This window comes from Argentina silus (genome assembly GCF_951799395.1).
Source record: "Argentina silus genome assembly, chromosome: 1".
NCBI classification, from domain to species: domain Eukaryota; kingdom Metazoa; phylum Chordata; class Actinopteri; order Argentiniformes; family Argentinidae; genus Argentina; species Argentina silus.
In genome coordinates this window covers 7,476,737-7,502,382 of record NC_139655.1, presented here as the reverse complement: position 1 = coordinate 7,502,382, position 25,646 = coordinate 7,476,737, and the positions used below count along the sequence as shown (strand labels likewise).

Here is a 25,646-nt window from a genome sequence, read left to right as displayed (position 1 = left end):
TATCGGTGGGGGCTGGCTTTACATGCAGGCCTGTTTAGTTCACACTGGCAAGTGGGAAGATGAATGGGGGACACAGGATTGCTAAGCTACTTGACAGTTCCAGATACAGGCCAGCAGGTCAGCAGTTCCCCATACAGTGTAAATGATGTTTATGATATGGCTGCTTAGAGAGTAAAGTCTGAGCATAGCTGTCCTTGACTCAGGTGAAGAGGTCATGTTTTCTGTTGGTAACCAGTGAAACTCAAACCCAGCCAAGGACATTAAACATGTATGAATGTGGCTTGAGAATCATAATTGACATGTTTTCCTGACCAGGAAAACTCCTGGCCCTAATCATTACATATCGCAATATGTTTCTGTACTGCATTCCTGTACTGCTAAGCATATGCAGCATTACTGTAGAGAGAGAGAGGTATATCTCTGGGTTATGAATTACATGGATGGGAACTCTATAATTAGCTTAATTTTGTTAGCCTAATGTGTGGGAGCCATCTAAACTCACATCAGCTCGTTAGATAACAGAGGACAGCGCAGCTACACCTACGGGCTAATTACCTCAGATTCATCAGACAGAGACTGTGATGCTGGCTAATTGATTTTTGAATTAATTATCAAGCTGAAATGGATCTGTCTCTGTCGTCTCCATCACACTACCTGGCCACAGACTAGACACCACAGAATTCTGATACCGGGAACTTAAATCGATTAAAGCAATTAATAAACACAGACGAATAAATCGAAAGATGATCCAAAGACATCTTGTCTGTGTCCAGCACCTTTAGACATATTCACACTAACACAAAACTTTATCTATTAAAAAAGATGATGAGGTAGCAAACACACACTTTCTGTTACAACAAGTACAGTAGAGTCTGTAGAGACGGTACCGTATGCTTCTGATCTCCGACACACAGTGGAAAACTTCAACCGCAAGGGCTGAAGAGACTATATCACCCCTAAAGCTGAGGAATGTCAGCGGGCATCAAACACCCCCACTTCTCCACACCCCATCCTTTTCTAGCCAGAATACCTTGCTCCAGACGTCTCTCCAGACTCAGGTGATCAAAGACCTTCTCAGGTGAGCCCGATCTGTTGTTGTTATTTACCACTGGGAGAGGAGAGAGAGAGACTTACCTCTTCTAAATCACTGTGTTATTGGGTTGGGTGGATTCCCCCGACTCCCCCTTAACATACCTCACCCCACCTCCCCCTCACTCCCACCCTCCACCCATCCCTCCATGACCTGATTTCTCAATGTCTGAAGCAGGAGGCTTCCATAATACCTCCAGAATTCCACCAAATAGAGAAACCACTCAATCATTCTGTAGAACATATGTGGTAGATGATAACAATGTACAAAGTTATGATTATTGTACAAATGTTGTGCTGTGAAATGGTAAACTATCTTAAGTTGTAGTCTTATCGGATATCCCAACCCACAGAAAAGAAAACACTTGGAATGGGAGGGAGAGGAAACAGTGCACATGTTGGGAAAGTACTCCTGACATTTTCAGCACTTTTCCTTTCACAGGCTCTGTAGGACCTTGGAGGAGAGGGGAGGGTGAGAGACTGAACGAGAGAGAGAGAGAGAGAAGAGGAGAGAAGAATGAAGGACTTACTTGTGTGAGATATACCCAGGAAGCAGAGAGGTATAGCCTGGGGAAGAGAGGCAGGGTGGGAGGGGCACAGAGGAGTTGTTAAATCAGGTAAAGGAGGGGTTGGGGTGGTCACTTGGGACTGAGAATAATGAAGAGGAAAGCTCCTTTACTTCCTTGGTTTAGCCTTTGCCCTATAATGAGGACTCCTGACACCGGGGAGCACAGTGATATGACACATTTGGCAGCATGGCAAATTGACCTGGGCTCCTGATGGGTGATTGACAGTTCCTCAGGATTCTTTAGTTGGCCCCAGGTCTAAAAGGAGGGGGGGAAGGGGGGGAAGAAAATAAAGGACAAGTGCTAAACCAGTCCTGGAATGATAATTGTGAGCAATTTACTGCTGGACCAAATTAGAATGAAGGTTCAAACATCATAATTTTCCGCGCTGAAAGTGCTTGCCAGACATGGTAATTGAAAACCCGTTCTTTGAGTGTGTGTGTGTGTGTATGTGTGTGTGTGTGCGCGCGCATTAGTGTGTGCTTATATACAGTATGTGCATGCAGTAAACTTTATTGCAAACCTTTACATGGCTCTGAGTTCATCTTGTGTTTGTAAATGCCAGTACATACATTGTACAACAAGCTATCATACAGTAGATATAATCTTTGGCATTAAAAGATTTGCTCAATAAATAGCATCTATTAGCTCTCACTACAATGTTCCGGTTCTGATATAATTACAACATTACTGCATGCCATACATACTGCATTTAGAGGGTTTGGTTCTGGCCTGGTGTGGTGTGAATCCATCTCTCTCCCCACTGTCAGTCACAGCAGGGTAAGACAGGCCTGTCTGATACAGGTGTAAACATAGACAAGCAGGCTATCTATTTCCCAAAGCAGAGAGCCATGACATCCAGACCTCGCTCTGCTTGTCAACCTTCAAAGGTCTTCCCCAAAATGGAGGAGATTTGTAAGAGCTTTGGGAGGGAGGCTGTGAATCAAGAGGTTGTCTGGCTGTTGACACCGCAGTATAGGCACCTTGATAAAGAAACAGCCAAGAGTAAGACAAGTGAAATCATTAATTCAGTTCTATTGTAGGCCTCTATGGGATGGCAGTTACAATGCGAAGGTTGGCTATGTAATGTTAATAGCAAAGCATATCTCAATATTAATAATCTGACTCCAAGTCATTTAATTAACACTATCTGAAAGAATTGTTGAGCTTGTGCTGATTAGTGCAAGAATAGTCAAATAGGATGAATCAAATGAGGCTTTAATAATACTGTAAACGTATACAATTATTACAAGGCAAATACTTCAAAGGAAAATTCTACCCTCAATGAGAGAGAGAGAGAGAGAGAGAGAGAGAGAGAGAGACATACAGAGATACAGAGAGAGGGAGAGTGCGTAGAGGGACACTCAATTTGGTTTCTCAGCAGGGGGAAAAAAGCACAAGGTTGAGTTTAAATAAGTAGTGTGTGGAAGGCCAAGGGGATTTCCCCTGGAGAGAGAGAGAGAGAGAGAGAGAGAGAGAGAGAGAGAGAGAGCCACATGGTCACAATGACCACATGGTCACTCCTACAGTACTCAAGACACAACACCCTCTGACCAGGACATAAAAAAAAGAGAATGAATCTGTGGTCTACTTCTGTTTTATACCAGACTTTCAACCATAGTATTTAAAGTTGGAGCTTTTTTGCAAGGGAACCAATCAGACCTCCATCCTAGTCATATGATACCTCGGCTTTAACACCTGGTAAACATCACAGAGCATTTGTCCCGTCAGGTGAAGGGTCATTTGAAGACAGGGGCAGAATAGATTTGTTTCCCACTTCACTATCTTCTTTTTTCTTTCCTTTCCTTTTTTTCTTTTACAGAAAATGTTTTCTGGATTCCTAAATTACTTATTAACCTCTGCACCTCAATCATTATGACTGGCAAAATAATAATACAATTATGAATAATAATTGGATAAAGAGACAAATATGCTAACTGAATTATTTTTTAATCGATGCAAAAGTCTGAACGACAAAGGATTCAATAACACCTGTGGCAGTTGATGGATAAAAGCTTTTCAGCGTGTTTACGGTCACCACCACACAGCATGTGCCTGTGTGGGGGCTCATTTAAAAAGCTTGTACTCTAAATGTGCCAGTTAGTCAGTGTTAGCAGGAAGATTATGATTCAGCCAAGAGGGCGTCAATCCCACCACCACGACAACAAAGACTTAATTGTGACTGTATCAGAGTGGAGACTGCACTCGCTGCATTTAAAAGTACACAATTAAAATTTAAAAACCACACACAAAAAACCCCATCAAATTTCCCGTGAGTCCACAATAATCTTGCCTGACAGCCTAAGTATCTAAAACAAATAACAATGTCCCATCATAAAGGAGCCCGGCATTGAATTATGACCCATGCAGGCCTTATCGTAGCCATTTTTCTTAACCACTCACAGGGGAATATCCTACATACATGGCTGTCATTCTTCCTCTCAATCCCCAGAAGACTAGAGGGATCAACACATAGATACGTGGAGAGTTATGATGAGGGTGGGGTGCTGGGTTTTCATATGTTTCCCTGTCTGGTTATTCTAACGTTACGAGTAATGGTAAGGAGGGATGTTTAAAGAGCCCCTGGTGGGGAGGGCTGAGTTATGGAGCGTGCGGGGGATCAGGAGCAGAGCAGAGCGGAGCAGAGCAGAGCGCCATGGTCTGGCATGGAGAAATGAATGATGGGAGAAACGTTTACAGCTGCTACTCACCGGGGAGGTACGGCGAGGCCATCGCTCTTACTGCCATGACCACGGTGAGGGGGAATGTTACCTGGTCTTGGGATTACGTTCAGCCTCCTGTCCCCATCTTCCCTTGTGTTTTTCCACTTAGTGTCTCACTCTCTCCCCCTCTCTCTCTCTCTCTCTCTGTCTTTCTTTCTGTTTTCCTGCCCTCATCCCCTGTTTCTCTCCCACAGAAGTGACTTTTAGAAAGCATGCCACTTTGATTACAGGGTGAACAGATGCTAACTGAAGATTCACATACACACTTTTTCCAAAGTCATCCTCCTCGCAGTTGGGAAAAAGTCTGCCAGATGCAGCTATAATCCTATTTATAAGTGGATGCACAGACACACGCACACGCGCATGCAGGCGCGCAACAACAACAAAAATCAGGTTTGCTGGCCCTGTGTATGATTTTGTGCCTTTCCAGAAGCCTGGATTACAACTGCGTTCCACGATAAGATGGTGAAGGAGGCCACCGTTTTTAAGAGACACTCGAACACACTCCAAGGGTATTGCACCCCGTGCAATAGAGCCCAGAGCTCGGTTCTCCCTAAGAGTGTGCTGTGCTGTGCTGTGCTGTGCTGTGCTGTGCTGTGCTGTGCTGTGCAAAAAAGATAATTTCCCCTCAGGGATCAATAAAAGTATACATTATTATTATGATTATGATTATGATTAATATTATTATTATTATTAATATTATTATTAACCTCACCAGAGTGCCATGTGTTAACATGACCCTTTCTCCCTTCTCTTTCACGCCTTCCTCCTCCTCTACTCCCTCCCTCTAAGTAAGCTGATTAAAGACGACCATTTTCTCTCCCCCGGCCCTGGGCTGTGCAAGTGGGGCCCGACCACTTCTGTATGAATATTAAGTGTGGGATTTGTGTCTGAGGTTTGAAATTGGAAATCACAAGTTTGACTAATCAGCTTTGGAGGTTCTCATTCAGAGGGTTCTGTGGCAGAGGGGGCTGTGCGTGTGCCACAGGCTTTTCACTCTCCGCTCGTTTCCATCGACAACAGAAAGACTGGACCCCTGCTGGGTACTGGAGTATTCACTGCCTCCATGTGGCCAAATAATACCCCCCTCAAAACACCCCAAAATAACCATGAGGCCATTAAAAAAAAAGAAAAATACAGAGAGAGAAGAGAGCTATACAATTCACAGCCCATTCAAGGATACCATTTCTCAACCTTTCGCTTTCCCTGTCTCTCAATGAATCAGTGTATTGAGCACACTCATTAGAGCTTTAGGATCTCTGGCATTGGCTTGCGTGGGAGGGATATATATATATATATATATATATATATATATATATATATATATATATATATATATATATATATATATATATATATATTGAGAGAGAGAGAGAGAGAGAGAGATGGAGATAGAGAGAGAAAGAGAGAGAGAGAGAAAGAGAGAAAGAGAGAAAGAGAGAGAGAGAAAAAAAGAGAGATGCTTGCTACCTGCTGATGTGGTGTGTCATGTACCCACACTCTTCTATCACCTTCTTCTCAATCACATATATCACAAGAGTCTATTTTGGGCTCTCTGTGTGACAGACAAAGAAAGAGAGAGAGAGAGAGAGAGAGAGAGAGAGAGAGAGAGAGAGAGAGAGAGAGAAAGAGAGATTGCAGTTCCTTTCAACTATATTTCAACATTGTTGATTGGACTGATGATGAATCCCTAATCTCTCCATTGCTACCAGACACACAGGATGAGATCATGGATCAGGAGACTTTAGCAGTCACACTCCCTGATGAAATACGCATCCACACTCCAGAAGACCCGGCTCAAGCCATGATTCAAGCTGTGTAATGAAACAAAGCCCTGGCGGGATTAATAGAGAACACAGAGATACGAAGGACACACATCAATACCTTTAACCTGCTGGTTGACATAGTCTGAACATTCAGCACATGGAGGAGTTAAGTTCAAGTTTAACCTCCAGCAAAGAGACAGAGAGAGAGACAGAGAGAGAGAGAGAGAGAGAGAGAGAACCCCCATTACTGCTCCCACCCACAATCTCACACTCTCCCCTCCTAACACTGGGGCTTTAAGTGTTTCCACTTTCACAGAGAATGGTCATATTTTCATACCCCATTCTGCACATGCTTAAACAATACTGTCCAACGTGATATGTTTTCTCAGCCTGGTTTTAGCCCAGGGCCCCTTCGCTGTGGGGTCTGTCTTTGCTTCACTGTCAATGTCACAGTTGTGGCCAACTGACATAACGCAGCTCTGCTCTGAAACAAGCGCTTCCTTGCCAAATGGCTTCATTGGAAACACTTTCAGCTGGCAGCAGGAAAGCACACCCGCACTCTACAAGTCTATTAAATTCAGCCGGCGCAAAGCTTTCCGATCCAGTTGTCTTGCATTATTAATCTATTGGTTTCCGCAGTGTGTGGGAGTACTCCCAACAACAATATTCTCACTAACAGAAGCCCCTTCCCAAAACCCAGGACTCTGTCACCAAACCTGCCCTAATCAACCAATAAAAAAACACTTCCTACAAAGGTCATAAAAGCAATCTTGATTTTAATTGATACCCCGAGTAATACTAAAACATGGCCATTAACCCAGGAAAATGAACCACGGTGCCAATGCTGTAAGGTTTTAATGATCGTCATAACGATGGGCCTGTGTGATTCTTTATGTTTAATTGTGGCGATGAGGACAAGCGTTTCCATAACACCTCTCTCCCAGGGCCACTTACAGCGCATCAAGGCCGCTCGGCTCACCTGCCGGTGCCGCCGTTAAAGTAACGGATGGCAGACAGGAAGGCTTGCAGTCACACACACTCATACGTCCTGAGGACAAGCTGTCACACACCAGAGGGATAGCAGACGCTGGAAGCAAGGGGGAAAGGACGGGGAAGAGAGAGAAGAGAAACTCAGAAACCTCATATCTACTACATGGGGTTTTGTCCAATCAGTGGGCCAATTCAATAAGGCTGACTTGATTAAAATGCCAGTGATTATTAAGTTTCCACCATTCTACTTTGGCATAAACAAAACGTCAGAGGCCACAGAGGTAACAAGGAGAGGCACATTTCTGAGACTCCTCGAGAGATGATGGCATCTCTTCTAAAACACAACTCAAGACCTCTGGCACCACGGACGTCTGTAAAAGGACTACATATGACATCATACGGCCATTACAGACGGTCAATAAGGAGGGGCTGTCATTATTCTGTCGCTAAGCGCTAACATGATTTTTACAGGCAATTCGATGGCATTAAAAATGGCTGCTGGCCCCTGGGTTTTATTAGCCCTGTGGTGAGATTCCAGGTCTGGCTCAGGTTGCCTGATAAAGCACTTCTCCTGTCCCTGTAGGGACTCTTAATGCTGTAGCCAGGCCCCAGAGGAGTCCTGTGGAAGAGTAGCATTCTCCTCCCCAGGCCTCCCTGGACCGTCTGCTTATTGTACCTGTCAGGAGAGCCCACTGAAGAGTTAATGCATACAGTAAAAGGGTTTGTGCACAGCAACACAACTCACAGTCACATAACACACACACACTGTATGTATGAACATGTAGACACACACAGGCATGGCATGTATTGTACACATTCACATGCACCTATGTGTACGACACAGGCACAGACCCACAGACTCAAAGATACACACACACACACACACACACACACACACACACACACACACACACACACACACACACACACACACACACACACACACAGGGAACAACCCCTCCCTACTTGCAAGTAATGGTTAGCCCCCAAACCCCTGCACGATCACTCCGCTCTTCCACCTCGGCTGCCCGCCTGGCACCGCCGCCTCTACGTGGATGCAGCGGCCGCGCCACTCGGTCACGGCTTTTCACTGTCCTGGCGCCCCACTGGTGGAATGAGCTTTTTCACCACTGTCAGGACTGCAGAGTCACTACCGATCTTCCACCGTAGATTGAAAACCCATCTCTTCAGGCTACAACAGTTCCTCCTAAAGACCTCTTCACCACCACTACCCCCCCTGTACTAACCCTGTAAAAAAGAAATATATATACAAATAAAAAAAATGGCTTCTGGCATTACGACTGCCAATGGCCCCTGGTGTGAGCATTGATTACTTTGTCTTATGATGACTGTTGGATAGATGATTCACTTACTTAAACAAATGTACTTGTTGTAAGTCGCTTTGGATAAAGGCGTCTGCTAAATGCCATGAATGTAAACACATACACACACACACACACACACACACACACACACACACACACACACACACACTCCAACACACACACACACACACACACACACACACACACACACACACACACACACACACACTCAAATATTGGAACAAGGCTTAAGACAGATGGAATGTGTCACTCTCCAATCTTTTGGATTTGAATGTGTTCACCCATTCAGATCCATGTAATTACAACGGTTCTCACAAAGATCAGATTTGCTGCTAGGACGTTTTTTCAAGGCAGGGGATTGGAACGACAACACTGGGTCTGACAAAGGAATATGGATACTGCTCTAAAATAGGGAACTAATGCCATTCTTCTGACTGAGGACACAGGCTGCTTGGCTCAGATGTGGGCAAGGTAAATTTAATTAAGTCCCACTACACAGTGGCTGGCTTTAGATTAAAATAAACTCCTCATCCGGCTTACATAGCCAGCGACTTGCAAATACTGTTCAAGACACAGTACTCCAACTGACAGCTACAACCAAACTCTCCACCCAAAATATTACTGACAGACAAACTGTACCGTATATCTTGTTTATTTATTCTAATGAGTTTGCCAGCTGTGCTTTTAAAAGATGTAGTATGAGCTCATGTTACACCATTTAATCACTCGCCATTCCGTATGTCTGCTCACCATGCCAATGTTGACACATCCCCTGAATAGCAAAACAATTAGTTCAGCTGTTTTCGTTTACCAAGTCCAGCAATTTCTACACAACCGATGAAGATTCGGCTTTCGGGCCCCCGTCCGGTAATGTCTCAGAGCAGTGCATAGAGTCTGAGTTAAGTTCAAATGTAATATAGTTTTTATTGAATGTCGAAATGTTGAAAATATTGCATTCACATGCCCATAGATGACGTATGGTGTCGACCATAATATATGCATACTTTTCAGTATATATGGTCCCAGTGGGAATCAAACCCACAACCTAAGCACTGTTAGTGCCATGCTCTACCAACTGAGCCACAGAGGACCACATGACCAAAATGCTAACTGTTTTGAAGAATGGTAGTCTGCTGTTAATGTACAGTATAGTAGCTGGAATAGGGAGAAGGGAAGCCCCAGAAAAGCCCAGTCAGTGATACTGCCAAAACAGATCCAACTATAACAACGGCTTCCCTGGCCTCAATTCACTTGCTAGCATGCATCAGCACATCAGGGCAAGAATGCACCAGTTAGCATCGACACATACTCTAGAGAGACATGTGTGTGTGTTAGTCTGTGTGTTTGTTGCTCTTCTTGTTCTTAGTAGGGGGAGAGCTTTCAGAAATAGTGAGAATTTGACATGGAGGAGAGAGAGGGCGAGAGAGAGAGAGAGAGAGAGAGAGAGAGAGAGAGAGAGAGAGAGAGAAAGAGAGATGCTTGCTGCTTGCTGATGTGGTGTGTCATGTACCCATGCTCTCTTATCACCTGCTTCTTAGTCACATGTATCACTAGAGTCTATTTTGGGCTCTCCGTGTGAGAGTAGTGGGTATGTATAAATGCAAGTGGGGATGCTATGTTTGTAAAGGGACCCATGATTAGGTTATGAAATTGGGTTATCCATCATGTGAGAAGCGTCTACAATATTACACAGAGCTACTGCAGCAGTCAGAAATAGACAAGTCATACCCAGAATTGATCAAGTTGAAGTATTCAATCAAAACAGTTTCTCAGAAAGGGAATCCGGGATGACAATCTTGTCGGTTTACACTATGCAGGTTATATGATACTTTTAATCAACCAGTTTGACATTAAAAAAAAACCTGAGTGCCACATTCATTTTGAACTGCTGTTGCAGAGAGAAATCAGGAAACAATCAAAAAGTGGAAGCCAAAAGGGCACTTGATGGGGCTGAGTATAATATATCAAAGAAATGGAGTGGCCAAAAAAGGAATGCAATGTGTTTTAATGGGTATTCAAATGTGTGGTACAAACACATATAGTCCCAGTAAAATCAAGGATGTGAGTTAAATTATAAAAACATTATAAAACATTTTAGTAAAAAAATCTTTTCAGCAGCAAGTGTTGGGGTAATATGGGGATTAACTGTCTATTTACTGCAGCTGATTGCTGGGAATGAAATGCCCTCCAGTGCAGATTTCGACTGAGGCCCCAGCTTGGCTGAAACCCCATTCCCCTTCATCTGTGGGGGCACGCGTGCCCTAAATGAGGCACATTCCTTTCATGTTCTGCTGAAAATTCATTAGTTATCTCCCAGGCACTCGTTTTGAAGGACATTGATAAAATATATACTGTTCTTGCATCCTAATCAGCTTGATCCATTTACAGTGAATGTGTTGAGAAGCCAGGCCCTGTTCTTTCAGGCTGTTTGCTTTCTTAAATGAACATCTCATCATATACATCCCACCGGGCCCACTCCAAAGCAGAGGGAAAAAGATAATTGTAGATAATTCACTTGCTTTGCCTCGGAGATACAAGTTGCTATCTATGTATAAGCCAGGCGATAAGGCTGCTGTACATTTGGTGCATTAGGGCCTTGCATTATCGCTGGAGCACAGAGTAGGGTGGGATAAAAGGGCAGGCGTGTGTGTGTGCTCGCACGTGTGTGTGTGTGTGTGTGTGTGTGTGCGTGCGTATATAAGTATATATGAGTGCTGTACTTTTGTATACTGCACTTACCTAACATGTGCGTGTATATGTGTGTGGCTACCTAAAATTGTTGTGTTTGTGTTTATGTCTGTGAAAGAAGAAGAAACACCATTATTCATTATGATGTCAAGGACAAACTTAACAATCTAGCAATGGTGTATATTGCATTCATAATGATAGCTATTCTGTCAACAACATTGACCCACAGGAAAGTCAAAGTCAAGCTTTCTATACAGCTTTTTGTCCAGCTTCTTCACCTCCATTTTCCATTGCACATTATTCTAGAGCAGAAAAGAATGAGGATCCATTGCTGCACCTTTTATTCTAGAGTAGAAAAGAATGATGGCACTCCAGTCGTTTTCGGTGACTTATTTTCACAGCCTCATAGGGACATACACGGGAGTAACGACCAACCTCAGCAGATGTCAGAAGCAAACAAAAGACTTGCAGAATGCTGCTGTGATGGGGGGGGAACCACGCAAGACAAAACGCTTCGTATTTACATGTTGTTTTGTTTGGCATTTAAAGAAAGGACAAGGAACTGGATCTGATACTGAGAGCATCTTGGAACCACACCAAACACAGATACTAATGCATAATGTAAGTGAAGAATCATTTGTTACTTCAGCATAGTCGCAATTAACGTACCCTAACAGCAGCCTATTAAAGAGCACATATCTGTCACAACATGGCAGACGTATACATGTTGTTCCCTTGGGCCCGATGAGAAAGGTTATTAAACACTTATGTTCAAACAGATGCAATGATCTCAACGCATTCATTTATTAACCAATGAATTATTAAGAGATGATATCTAATCAAGAGACGCTGTGGATGCTTTCCAAAACGTGATGAGAAAATGCCTTTGATTGCATGTTAATGAAAATTCAACCATAAAATGCATTGAAAATGATTGATGATTTTGGGCTAATTACATAACATAATAACAACCAAACACAATATCAAACAACAACAAAGCAATGAGCTAAGATGGACTTGACTGGGTGAATGATCTAATGACTGGGTGAATGATCTAATGACTGGGTGAATGATCTAATGACTGGGTGAATGATCTAATGACTGGGGTGCTACAACTGTGTTGATTATTTGAAAGTCAAAGACAATGTCTTACTATGTGTTATGTTATGTTGCCATTTATACTGTAGGTGCTGACACAAAATACTGAACTATCCATATGACAACCAGATGTGTAATGCAATGACTTTGGTTATGATGCAGTTGTTAACACAATCATGTATGGGCCTGCAGGTGTGCTGGTGTGGTTGTGTCTGACAGTTATAGATGGTATAGAGCTGTACCAGGCCACGAGTCAAATACCCCACCTGGTTTCCCAAGCGCTCTTGACGGCTACATAGTGTACTGTAATGACCCTGTATGAGGCCAGTTAGCATCTCCACCAAGGGACTTAACTGTTCGGGCAGTAGCTAGCAAATAAATAAAAATCTATGTGGAGGAGGGTTGAGTATGAGTCGTGTTTCTGTAGGTGCATAAGGAGTATGAAGACAACTGGGTTTAAGGCCTGGTGTCAAACCTGTATTAGTCTGTCGTGTTTCTGTAGGTGCATAAGGAGTATGAAGACAACTGGGTTTAAGGCCTGGTGTCAAACCTGTATTAGTCTGTCGTGTTTCTGTAGGTGCATAAGGAGTATGAAGACAACTGGGTTTAAGGCCTGGTGTCAAACCTGTATTAGTCTGTCGTGTTTCTGTAGGTGCATAAGGAGTATGAAGACAACTGGGTTTAAGGCCTGGTGTCAAACCTGTATTAGTCTGTCGTGTTTCTGTAGGTGCATAAGGAGTATGAAGACAACTGGGTTTAAGGCCTGGTGTCAAACCTGTATTAGTCTGTCGTGTTTCTGTAGGTGCATAAGGAGTATGAAGACAACTGGGTTTAAGGCCTGGTGTCAAACCTGTATTAGTCTGTCGTGTTTCTGTAGGTGCATAAGGAGTATGAAGACAACTGGGTTTAAGGCCTGGTGTCAAACCTGTATTAGTCTGTCGTGTTTCTGTAGGTGCATAAGGAGTATGAAGACAACTGGGTTTAAGGCCTGGTGTCAAACCTGTATTAGTCTGTCAGTGGAGGAAGGTCTGTCAGCACATCTGGAGAGAGGACGAGGAGGGTAAGGGCAGGCTGAAGATGGAGATGATATCATCCATGCGGAGGGATGATGATGATGATGATGATGATGATGATGATGAAAAAGGCCCCTGGCGTGAGAGCTGCATTAGCAGCCTGTAGAGCAGCATGGTGGGGGGCTGACATTAACACTGCTGGACAGCTGTGAAAGTCTCCCATCTGAGGTGTGAAGTGCGTCTCTCACAGGAGATTAGAGTTTCCCGTCTCACAAGCCTGTGCTCCAGAGTCCCCCGAAATAAACAACAAAGTTCCTGCAAGATGAAAAGCCTGACCTTTTATCAGTCGCTGGAAATGCATTAGCCGCCTCATAATCCAATTTCAGCACCATGCAAAGTTTGGGTTTTGACGGGGCTTAGCAGGAAGGAGCAGAAAAACATCTTGGCAGAGTGTTTCTGCAGGTGATGCTCTTTGGGCTGACACACTCACTGTTTCTAGGCGTCTGGAGCAGCAGAGCTGTGGAGCTGCAGACGTCTTCAAGGGCTTTCGCACACAGAACCCCACGTCTCACTTCACACGAAGCTCCATCTCCCTCTGCCTCTCTCACCCTGGCTTTAAGGAGCTTAGAGACCGGGCACGCAATGGGAGCAGCAGTCAATCAAATGAGAACGTCAAAAGGTGACGCTTTGTTTCACGCTCCCCTACCGAATCCCGGCGTACCTGGCACCTGTCAGGTTGTCGCTCCGAAAGTAGCAACCGACGCAGACACAGAAACCCCAGGTGTCCTCGGTGGATTGAGGGTTGCCTTGTCAGCTGCCTGTCTAAAAAACAGGTCATGTTTCATTTCACCAGATTGATACTTACTTTTAGCTATTTTCTGTTCAGGTGAGTGAAAGAGAGTTCTACTAACCAGTTGTTACTCCACTTTTAGGGAGAACAGCAATGTTATTGTCTCTTTATATAAATTGAATATGAATAAAACCTAAATTTCCATTGTGCTCTTCAGTTTTACTGAGGCTGACAGCATTGTCAAAACACCACTCATTTTGAAAAGGTCCAATAACACGAAGACTGGTAATGAACAGCTAAATGAGCCCGGCTGTGCTCTGATCCCGTGGAGTGACAGTAAAACCTGATACTGCAGAACGGCCAGGACTCTGGGCTCCTATTGGGACTGTGTCCCCATGTCTCCCAGGGTTTATAAGCTCTCATGGCTGACTCATTCTAGCTTTACAGTTTCACTGACCTTCTGATTAAAGCTCTATTAAGACAGCCTCTATTAGAGAGAGGCAAACACGCTAGGCATATTTATCCAGCTTTGGCCTGCCATGGGCAACTGAAATGCATGCATGCATGCCATGATAATAACATAAATGCAACCATATACTGTTTGTAGAAAACACAGTGCTTAAGACACAACACAATATATATATATATACAAGTTGTCACTGCCTGAACCATGGCTTTGTCAGTATTCTGATGTCATTATCTTGCTATATGTGGTTATGGCGAGACAAACTGTTGATGCCAAATCATACTGTGTGTGTGTGTGTGCGTGTGCGTGTGTGTGTGTGTGTGTGTGTGTGTGTGTGTGTCATACATCTTTGTCCGGAATTCCTCTGCAATCCACAGTATGTGTCTGCAATCTAGGTGTAATCATTCTGTAATCCATCCAACCACGTGACCTTACAGTTCAAAACCAAATAAATGTCTCTTCCATAAGAGAGGCTGAGATTGAGGTAAGATCATACAGTATTTCCTCTAAAAACCAGTCAATGCCATATTTATTCATCTGACATTAATTTAGCATGCTGGAGAGTACAACTCACACGTAGTGAGTTCTATTTGGTTTCCCTGACTCATAGTAACACTGTTGTGCAATGTTGCAGAGGTCATATGATAATCACCAGATGGCTCTGAACAAAAAAATATCCCAATAATACCAATTACTATGCTGTTTCAGACGGACGGGGCCTTTTTAGCTCTGCTGCTCTCAAGAGCAAACACAAACAACAGTGTGTTGTGTGAACCACAATGCAACGCCTCAGGCAGCAGAGTCATAACGGCTTTTCTTTTTTCATGGGATGAGTACTGCATACATATCAGGAAAAACATGAGAGTGTGTTTACATGTGTGATACGTGTGGAACCAGCAAACCTCTCCACACAAAAGCTTTTCCTACTGAGCTTATCTGTTTGCACAGATCCTGTTTTAATTTTTTGTTTTAGGTTAATATAACAAAGCCTTTAATTTTTTCTTCCAACATTAAAGCCGAAACATGTTTCTTTGATCTAAGTTGGTAGCCATGAGAGGCCACCACAGAAGTGTGTAATTCTATCCAGCCTAAGGTTAAGTCCTATGCGTTCTTGTCTTTCATTGTGAAATGTGACTGACAGCACAGAGTGAGTTCCTTTCCCTGGACGGACCTTATCCACTTCCTGTTCTGTGACCTTGAAACAGGAAGTTCATTCTCTTTGTTATCTCCTTAAAGATGAAAATATTGTCATTTTAGTCGAGCTGCAAGGCAAACTAAAAGACCAGTGGTTTGCTTTTCTAACCTCAACATTCTACCTCAGAGCTCATTCAAACTTCTGAATTCCATTTCTTTCACTTATGGTGAGTAGTCAGATCCTATTTGTAATTCTGCGGTGTTCGTTCTTTGTATTTGCCTCTACAAAAGTTCCATTAAGTTTAATTTGCAAATGCAAATTACTGTTTATGTTTGTTTTGACAAGAAAATGACGACTGTCTTGAATCTGAATGCATTTCAAGCTGTTTTGCGGTGTTCGTATAAATAGTGAGGCTTTGAGCTAAATAAAACGAATGCACATTATTAATCTCGACGGCACCCAGACAAATATTACAGACGTTTCATTGAGGCTGGCATACACAAGATATGCAAAATAAAAAGAGGTGGAAAACAAAACCCAGCATTTAACATGCAGTGCATATTTCATTCCTAATCAGAGCACCCACACCAGCTAATCCTGTACCCACATATTTCACCTTATCAATATTTCTGACTCATACACCAGTCTACTGTACATAAGTACTCACATTTCAAATTAAGACACAGCAGTAAGCTCATTACGCTGAAATAAGCCTGTGAAGGTGGTTATCCACATTTAACATACACCTCTACAACAAGAGGCCCAAAACAATAAGATAAGAGTCCAATTTGAAATAAATTCTCAACCCTAAAGTAGTCTAATACCTGGGATAATGTATTCAAGTTCTTATCCAAGAAACATCACCCCCAATTTGTACGAGGAGGAAGGAAACATTATAGTGTTCCTGTGAAATGTGGAAGGCTTCCAGGCGGCCAGTCAGAATTTGGCAAAGTTTGACTAATCAAAAACAGCCATTACTGGGAAAATCATTTCAGAATTGTCTGAGAGGTAATGACGCATCTGCTTGCAATTAGTTTCCTCATGCGGCAAGAATTTTACAAACTCTTGTTTTCTCTGAGAATCGCAATAAGCACATCTCTATAAATAGTTCCACTGTCACTGAGGAGAAGAAATTGGATAATCACTGTGAATCCACCAGGAGCTACTCAAGCAGTTGTTAATCACACATTACATGGCAGCCGCCATTTTCACCATTCACGTACAGTAGAAGAAGAGCTTGATTACGGCTAAGAGGGTGGCTATTGAAAATCAATCGAAAAATGTCCATGTGGTTCACTGAGCTATATCTTAAGAATTGATTAAGAGACTTCAGTGTTTGCATTTGCATTTCTAGCCAACCATGAGGCTTAGAAACAATCTTACCCTCAGTCTCAGAAATGGTGCTATTTCGATACCCACTGTGAGACATTGCTATCCTAAGGAAACATATGCCACTATCTGCTGGAAGCTAACCTTCACTTCAGACATATGGATTGATGGCCTTTCCTAAGCCCCGGAAGTATTGGCACATGGATTTAGCAGGTTATTGGAGGGGGTAGATAACCTTGTCATATCTACTGGGCTGTCATGAGGCAGTAGGGAGAAATGTCTCAGTGGTAGTCCTACTGAAATCCTCCAAGCATGCACACACACACACACACACACACACACACACACACACACACACACACACACACACACACACACACACACACACACACACACACACACACACACACACACACACACACACACACACACACACACACACACACTCCCCCTTTGCAGCCCCTTTAACTAAGCCCATTGAAAGGTCATAAGCCTGAAGTGACAGCTGTCAATCAACACAGGGGGTATTACCAAGACTGTTAATACCACAACTGAAAGTTATGAGGTCAGAGGGGACTGACCTCTTAACTTACCACAATATATAGCAAGCATCGAAAATCAATCTCTTAAGATGATAACGAAAAAAACAATGGTGGGGTGTGATGAGAAATAAATCAGAAGTTTGGTCAGAAAACTTTGTGTGTGTGCGTTTTGGGAATAGGAACAAAATGACTAATATTTGTCATCCTTTTCTTGATTTTGGGGAAACAGTTATTTGGCAAATCAATTTCCCAACAATGAGTGTGTCCCACAAGACAGACACAACATCACCGCCTTTGTCTCCATAGTAGAATGTACAACCAAACAAAAGTTAAACAACTAAGAAAACAAATCCCAAACACAGGAAAACATATTAATAACATCACAGAGACTTTTGAGGAAGCACAACACTATACAACCACACAGTACTTGTCAGTACATCAGATATTCCTGTTGGCTCTGGGTAACAAATGACTTTATCCTCCGTGGAGAACAGAGTTGAGTTGACGGTGATGCCATGCCCCTTGACAATGTGTGTGGAAGCAGGATTATAGTGTACACATCATCCGGGATAATAAAAGAGAACATCTGATATTACATTTTCACACCCTGAGAATTATTGATGGGGGAATCTGCCTGCGAGTCGCGCCTTGGGGACTTGCCGATAAAACCTGGCTGTGGTATTCATTTACTGCACAGTATGTGTCACGCGTGACAAATAAAAAAAACAAACACATACACCGCATCTTTTATAAATGAGGTTTAAATGAACACGGTGCTTGTATAACACAATGTTGTGCTCTGGCAGCGTGCACACTGTGGACGAGGCGGGTGGTGGCGGCCCCTACCTGTCAGCGGAGGGAGGCCGTCCGTTACGGGGCTTGTTGACCTGGGCGTAGAGGGCTTCCAGGGGTTGGCCATTGTCCTGGAGGGACTGGGGGGTCTGGGTGGTCTGGGGGCTCTGGGGACGATGGTAGTGGTGGTTGAGGGAATAATTCTGGCTGCTGTCCATAGAAGAGTCCAGGGAGTCGATGCCCGCATATGTGTGCTCCTCGTCTGAGCTAAAGGTGTGGTTGATGTCCTGGATCTCGGCGTACTCCCTCTCCCGCGCCTGTCTCTCCCGGATCTCCCTCGTCTTGGCCTGTATTCTGTGGAGAGGGAAAGGTCATGAGTGTCAACTCAATATTTCATACTGTTATTTGGGGGATAAAACACATGAAAGCTATCACAGAGCTACCGAGAAAGAGACTTCCTTTTTGAAATAGGGCACTTGAGGTATTGACCGTGGGTGAGCCGGAAAGGTTAGGAGACTTCAAGCTCAGGCACCCTGTAGGTTCATGGATTCCATAGACACTACACAGCAATTTCACATTCACTTTAGACATAACAGTCTGTACACTGTATCTAATGCAATTTTCCCCCTTGAGTGAGAGATCGACTTACAGCAACATTCCATCTTTGATGCATATCTCACATATTTATCAGCCTAATTTGAGGAGGGCCCTTCCTCCTCTCACATCTTTAGCTGTTTTACTGTCACACATAGAGAACAGAAAGTCCTGTGGCAGACATCATGCAGAGTTGTTCAAATGTGTGGCCGCCCATCGGTGGCAGGGGATCTTCCTGAGCTGAGTGTATGGACCCCTCCCCAGGGTCCTCTAACGAGAGGAGAAACCGGCCTCTCTGATCTCTCTCCCAACTCCTGTCCCTCCACCCACACCCTCCTCTCCCCAGGACCACTTCTACACAACAGGGCCATTCAGGGGCCGTTCCTGCCTCATATGGCGGGCTGCTATGAATGCCTGTCTCTTTTTCACGGATAACAAGGCGCATGCGTGTGTGTGGGAGAAAGGGGATCTGGTGCTGTGGGAATGGGGGGAATGGGACACAGGCACTGGGACGAGTGGTGAGGACAGAAGGATGACCCCCCACTAGGTGACCCTCGCAGTAGCCACCGGCCTGCTTAATGGTTCCAGATGTGGTGCCCTGCAGAAGGACGACACACACACACACACACACACACACACACACACACACACACACACACACACACACACACACACACAGACACACAGACACACACACACACACACATCATTCATTCATCTACACTTTCTACAGACACCCAGTCTGAAGGACCTCCCCCTTTTCCCAACACCCTCAGGTCATAGCTGATCTTTGACCTTCAGCTGCTGTCTTTCACATATGATTGACAGTGCTGCTGTGGGTAACACGGCCAGAATCCCCATGTGAGCTGCCACACATCTGTACGTTTGAATAACAGTAATGACATTTCAAACAATGACCATTTTTCTGTCTCAAGATTCCAACATCTATAGAAGGGCTAATTTATTTGTGGCCATGGAAACCCCATTTTCTCTGAATCACCAGTACAGTAGGATAAGATGCTGATGTGATTCCTGCTCATTATATTCCATTCACAGTAATTTATAAACCTCTCAGCCTTGAACCACATAAATGTACACAATTCCATCCCTTCAGTGCAATCTTCCTTCCTACATTAATTCCCAGAAGCTTCTGTACCTGCCATCTGCCAAAACTGATGTCATGTTTCTGCCAGTAAGACCAGACAATGATGTTATGACAGGTTCACGGAAGCCCAGTGGGACTCAAGGCCTTCAGCCTGTTATGGACTAATCAAATTCATAAAACAACAATATTGGCGTTTTAAATGGGATAATGGCTATGTGGCTAGACTGGCGACATGGCACAGACAAAGCCCCCCAGAGCCTAAAAGCAAACTAATATTAGCCTTTCAACCCTGGTTAATAAGTAGCCTCTAGTGGACGGGCAAGGACATGATCAGATCCTGTCCGTGACTGGGGAAAAGCATTTACAGTACAGCCGAAGGTCAGGGCCCTGCAGTCTGGAAACAAGGCTGTGACAAGCTCAGACCAAACTGTCGGGGCCTGTAGTGTGAGCAGCATCAGATGGCATGGCCAAAGCTGCCCAGCTTGCCAGCATAACAGGGACTTCAATGCTTTGCATCCCACCGGCTATCCCATATTCCACCCAGCCGGTGCACGCCACGTGTTGCAATCAGGCCTCCATGGCACATTTCCTGTGTGCCGTGTGGCGAGGAGGCCCCTGTTTTCTGGCTCAGTGTAGCGGTAGCTGCCCACCTCACCCCTCCTCCCTAAGACTCCCACCAATCGCCCAACCCGTACTCCATTACACAATTAATGGCCCAGCGTGGTGTTAACATGAAGGAGTGCGCTGCCCACACTAAGCACATCATTACTGCAGCATCAATTACCAGACTCTCTCCTCTCTCCTTACCGGGTATGCTCACCGTGTGCAAGGAGAGGAGACAGAGAGAGGAGCAGCTAAGCCCTCAATAACGGGGCTGTGGCACCATTGAGAACAGCATATGGACCCACTGTCTGAGACCACATCTTCACATCGCTCAGTGACATACTCACATTGCTCATTGCCTACCAAATTAGAGAGGAATTTGACTAAAATAAAATAAAAGTCCCCATATCGATAAAGAGAACTCAGTAGGTGAAAATAGACAAAAAAACAACTCCCACTTCATGACTTATTTTTTTGTCCAGAGCTCATTAGAGCTGAGATGGCGGTGCTCTGTGTGAGTGGTGTTTAGTCTAATTAAAAGCAATGGGGGTAATTAAGGAGCAGAGATCCTGATGATCCTGTATCTCTGCTGTACATCCCAGAGCTGGAGCCTGACATCATGTGACCACTGTGTTACTAGGTAACAGGACAACAGAGACAAAAGTCTCACTCCAAGGATGTTTTTTGACTTCCTCTTCAAAACAATACGAGGGGAAGGAATTTCCTCCAGGCCAGAGGATGGTCTAGACGCTCTAATGCAAGGGCTTATGGGAAGCTAGAAGTTCATAATCAAGCTTGTCGACTGACCACCTCTTCAAACACATCTTCCACAGTAAACAAGACCACAGGTACAGTACATATGTCTGCCAGACCTTTTCTTATTTTCTCCGGGTCACAGTTACTTGAAAAATTACTGCACGACAGTTCTTGTTTTTAGAGTTCCTAAACATCCCGCAGCTAGCATAAACAAAACATATAGCAATTAAACACAATTTATCACAGTCGTAAATAATTCAGTTGTGGGTGTCATCACATTAAGTTATAAAGAATCACAAGTTATTTTTCGAAAGGGAAAGTTGGAGGAGTTGCAGTGAGACGCAATACTGACAAGTCGGCTCCCCCCAGGTCCTTCCTCTCTGCACTGAATAAATCTCAGTGTTTATCAAACAACACTGTTTAATTCTGGACAGACGAAGCCAATGCACTCCTCTCCATATGTCTGTCAATGTTTAATTAACCCTGGGGAGGGAGGGAGGGAGGGGGAGAGAAGCAGGCTGTACTTTCAAACACTCATTTCCAAGTCTACACTCTTGATAGTTAACTTAGAGAGCCTGCCTGACTGTTCAGTGAGCAATGTAGCAGAGGCGGATGAAACAGAATGCATTCAAGTTTTTTCTTCTTCTTTTCATCAAAACAAGTTCTATTGTCCTGAAGCCAGATAGCATGGAGAGAATAATCACAAATACACGATTAGACAATCTTTTTGTGGTTCATTAATTGACTATGCAAGCGTTAAAACACTGGTACAAAATCTTGTGTGTTGACACAATGTGGCTGGCAATAATCACTTGCTGCAGAGTATCAATATAATTACGAATATAATCAGGCTTGCAATCAGCTGGTTTGATCTCCTTTTGAACTCTTTATGCTAATGACAACAGGCAGACAATAGAATGTTACAAATTACCCTAAAAAATGAAGCAGTTTGACAAAGTTAACGGCACAGCTAATTATTTAGTAACAAAATGACTGTTATAAAACAAGGGGAACAGATCAGCTGTGATAATGTCTAACATACATTAACTTAGAGTGGCTAAGTTATGAAGCACCTGGACTGTAATTGCAGACAATGTGATTAGTACGACATTAATGCAGGTTTCATTTAGATTCAGAAGGTACATTGACAGCTGGTTAGCTAATCTTGTGGCCGGCTCCTCAAAACCAACCATTCTTCAGTCTGATTCTAAAGCCTGCTGATTGACACGCTACAGAAGCAGTGGTTTATCTTTGTTTGTTTCGAGTCAGCAGGAATCCAAACAAACAGAGGGAAACAGGCAGTGGAAGGCGTCTGGTCTGGGGAGCAGGAACAGGGTGAGATGGAGGAGTGTGAGCCACTGATTAGAAGCTCAGTGGAGCCAGCCAGATAAGGGAGGGGACATCATAATCTGCAGCCATGGAGAGGGTAGAGAGGGGAGTTAAGAGAGGCAGCTATGAAAGCAGCCATGCTAGCAGGTTGCTGTGGGTTTGCATGTTGGCTTAGACAGCTGCTCTGGTAAAGGCAGGAGACAATGAGTCTATCCCGGTCTCGACACAGCGGGAGACATGAAAGGGAATAATGCATATCTTCCTGGAGTTCTCTCTTTCTCTGCTTGATTGACAGCGGGCCACTCAAACCCTGAGCACTAAGGACGAGTGTGTGTACCTGTGTAACATCCACCCCAACACCCATCAAAGAGACTGTTGTCACACTGGTCCTCTCAGTCTGGCCCAATTAGTCCAAGCGGCCAAGGTTGTCCAAGGACGTAAACAAAGCCATGTAATGGCCACCGTAAGCATGTGTGTAGGGTTATGGAGGGGCTCTCCACAGGTCTTAATGACACCTTGATGAGGGGTTGAGAAGTCAGCGCGATGGCAACAGGGCAGCAGCTGCATAGCATTTGTGAGATAATAGCAAAACAAATGCTGCTGATGACAACTCTCTTTATCAATGGCACCATGGTAGTGCTGCTGAGGATGTGCCTCTCTGGATGATACTTGTGTTTCTACTGGCTCATCTCAGACGCAGCCTCTCAGATATAAACACAAGACACTTAAGTAATACCTGTTGTTACTACAGTAATTAGAACCTTACCAACCCTGTAAAGGGTAACTTAATGTACACTATTAACCAACACTACAATCAAGGGAGGCAGTTTGCAGGACAAACATGGTCTGAATGGTCTTCAAACACTAGCTTAAAGGGATACTTCCCCATGTGTTAACCTAGTATTCATTATCTCCCGCACCATGCCAGTGTCTACAATGCATATGTATGTGAAAACAGACTTTTTCAAAAATGCTATCAAGGTCAGATTTCTAAATAACTGCCAACTGGCGTGGTCTCCCAATCACAGGGGTAAAGAGGGTTAGGTCATAAGAATTAATCCGCCCAACCTTTCCACTGGCTTCTCTTTTGAATCACTAAAAGCCCCTGTCAAAATGTCTGCTTGAATTAATGACGGTTCGTGTCAATCGAGCGGCGTGTTCGGCTGCGGCCCATCCCCAGGTCCCTGACGCTTCTCCACAGCTAGCGATGGTTTTAGAAAGAGAAGCCTGTTTCTCCCGATCTATAATTTCATAACCACAGTGAAATGGCCTTGTCTCTATGGTCCTACGTAATCAATCAGTTCATTTGCCTTGAGCAGGACTCTGCTATTAGCGCAAATCTGTACTTCAGAGTGTAATAACACAAAGAAAAATACAGAGGTAATTGATTTCAGTGCTGTCATCCCCTGGACCCCCCTGCTTTGAATATGGGCTCGCTCCGCGGCAGGTTAGTTTATTATTACCAGGGACCATTTCCCACAGGATTCTCCTTCTATTAACTGAGGGGAAATTCGAGGCAGTTTGAATGATGGAATTTGGGATGGTAAAAAGGAAAGAGTAGCCCTCCTATACAGATCCAGGGCACTGTGCTTAGACATGCAGAACGGAGACAAACAAGATAGGGAATGAAAATTGTATGCAAGAGAAATTCCAGACGAAAAGGAGATTGGGAGTAAGGGGGGGTGAGGGCATGTACTATAGTGTACAGTAAGCCCAATATTCCTCTGAGTTGTTTTTTGCTACTTTGCATGGCAGACATTTGGGAGAGACTCAAAGGAGACAGGCTCTGGGAGGCTGGGGATCTGCGGGGTGTGATGGCAATGTGTTGGGCCACCAGCCAGGGGGACACGGCTCCGGGAGGAGAAGACATTCTACTGTACCTGCATGTCACAGTCAAGACTGCTCACTTTTTGAAGACTGGCTCCAGATGTCCCATTGAACAGGGGAAGGCCATTGTGGCTGCGGGTTTGTGTGTATCCGACAGCTACCCTCGCCTCCCTTCACAGAGAGCAATATCAACCCTATTGTTGCTATTCAATTATATACGCTTCATTACCAACAGCAGTTTGATAACTGAGTTAATTTGGCTTTTAGAGAACAATAGAGGCAGCAAGCCTTGGTTTCATTCACCAAGCCATTGATATTGTCTTCTTCAGTGAAGTGAATTAAATAGAGCTTGTCTGTATGGAACGAGGCGTAGAGAACAAAAGCAAACATGTCCGTTCATTCATATAGAGGTCTAAAGTCCACAAACACCAAGGGACGGAGAGGCAGGAAGAGGAAAAGCAACGCCAAATTCTTCAACGATTAACAACCACTCCTGCCAAACAAAATGAAAAATGCTCTGCAACATTGATTCTACAATCATAATGAGCTGGCCATTCAATCAATCAAACCCAGGGGAGGGTACTACTACTATTAGCAGGTCAGGTCCATTCAATGACACAAAGCAAAAACAATCTATAAATGATCAATTTAATGTACTTGTATAAAAGCCCAGACATTTACACATTGACAACTGAATGATTTCCCAGAACTTTCCTACTGCTGCCCATTTAGTTAATTAGGCAGTTTGCTAATTTTCCAGGCAGCAGCGTTCCACTCTATCTGACTTAATTGCGAGGCTTTTACCAAGCCAAGTGGTGCACTCACCTCTCCTGCTCCAGCCTCATCCGTAGGGTCTCCTCCTCCGATGCCTGTGTATCCTCCATCTTGGACTTATTCGACCCCTTCCGCTCCATCCTGTCCCCTGGCCGCTCGTCCTTCCGATGCTTCCCAAATCTGTGCAACAAAGAGGGAGAGAGCATTTAATTTAGGGTCATGCTTTATGTATTCTAGGCCTGAGCTAGGCTTGGAATCATATACAATCATCTACAATATTCTCTCTCTCTCTCTCTTTTTCCTCTCTCTCTCTCTCTCTCTCTTT

At 44.1% G+C, this 25,646-nt stretch overlaps 1 protein-coding gene across 2 annotated transcripts in view; it reads right to left on the bottom strand.

Moving 5' to 3' along the window:
• Positions 1 to 25,646, bottom strand: part of pard3aa (par-3 family cell polarity regulator alpha, a) — a 284,249-nt gene that overhangs the window by 42,730 nt on the left and 215,873 nt on the right. For both annotated transcript variants that reach the window (XM_083668312.1, XM_083668313.1), the window contains 2 exons: positions 25,373 to 25,501; positions 18,388 to 18,687 (listed from right to left, as the gene is read on the bottom strand). In XM_083668312.1, coding sequence (XP_083524438.1) covers positions 18,388 to 18,687; positions 25,373 to 25,501 — 429 coding nt within the window. The remainder of the gene's footprint in view (positions 1 to 18,387; positions 18,688 to 25,372; positions 25,502 to 25,646) is intronic.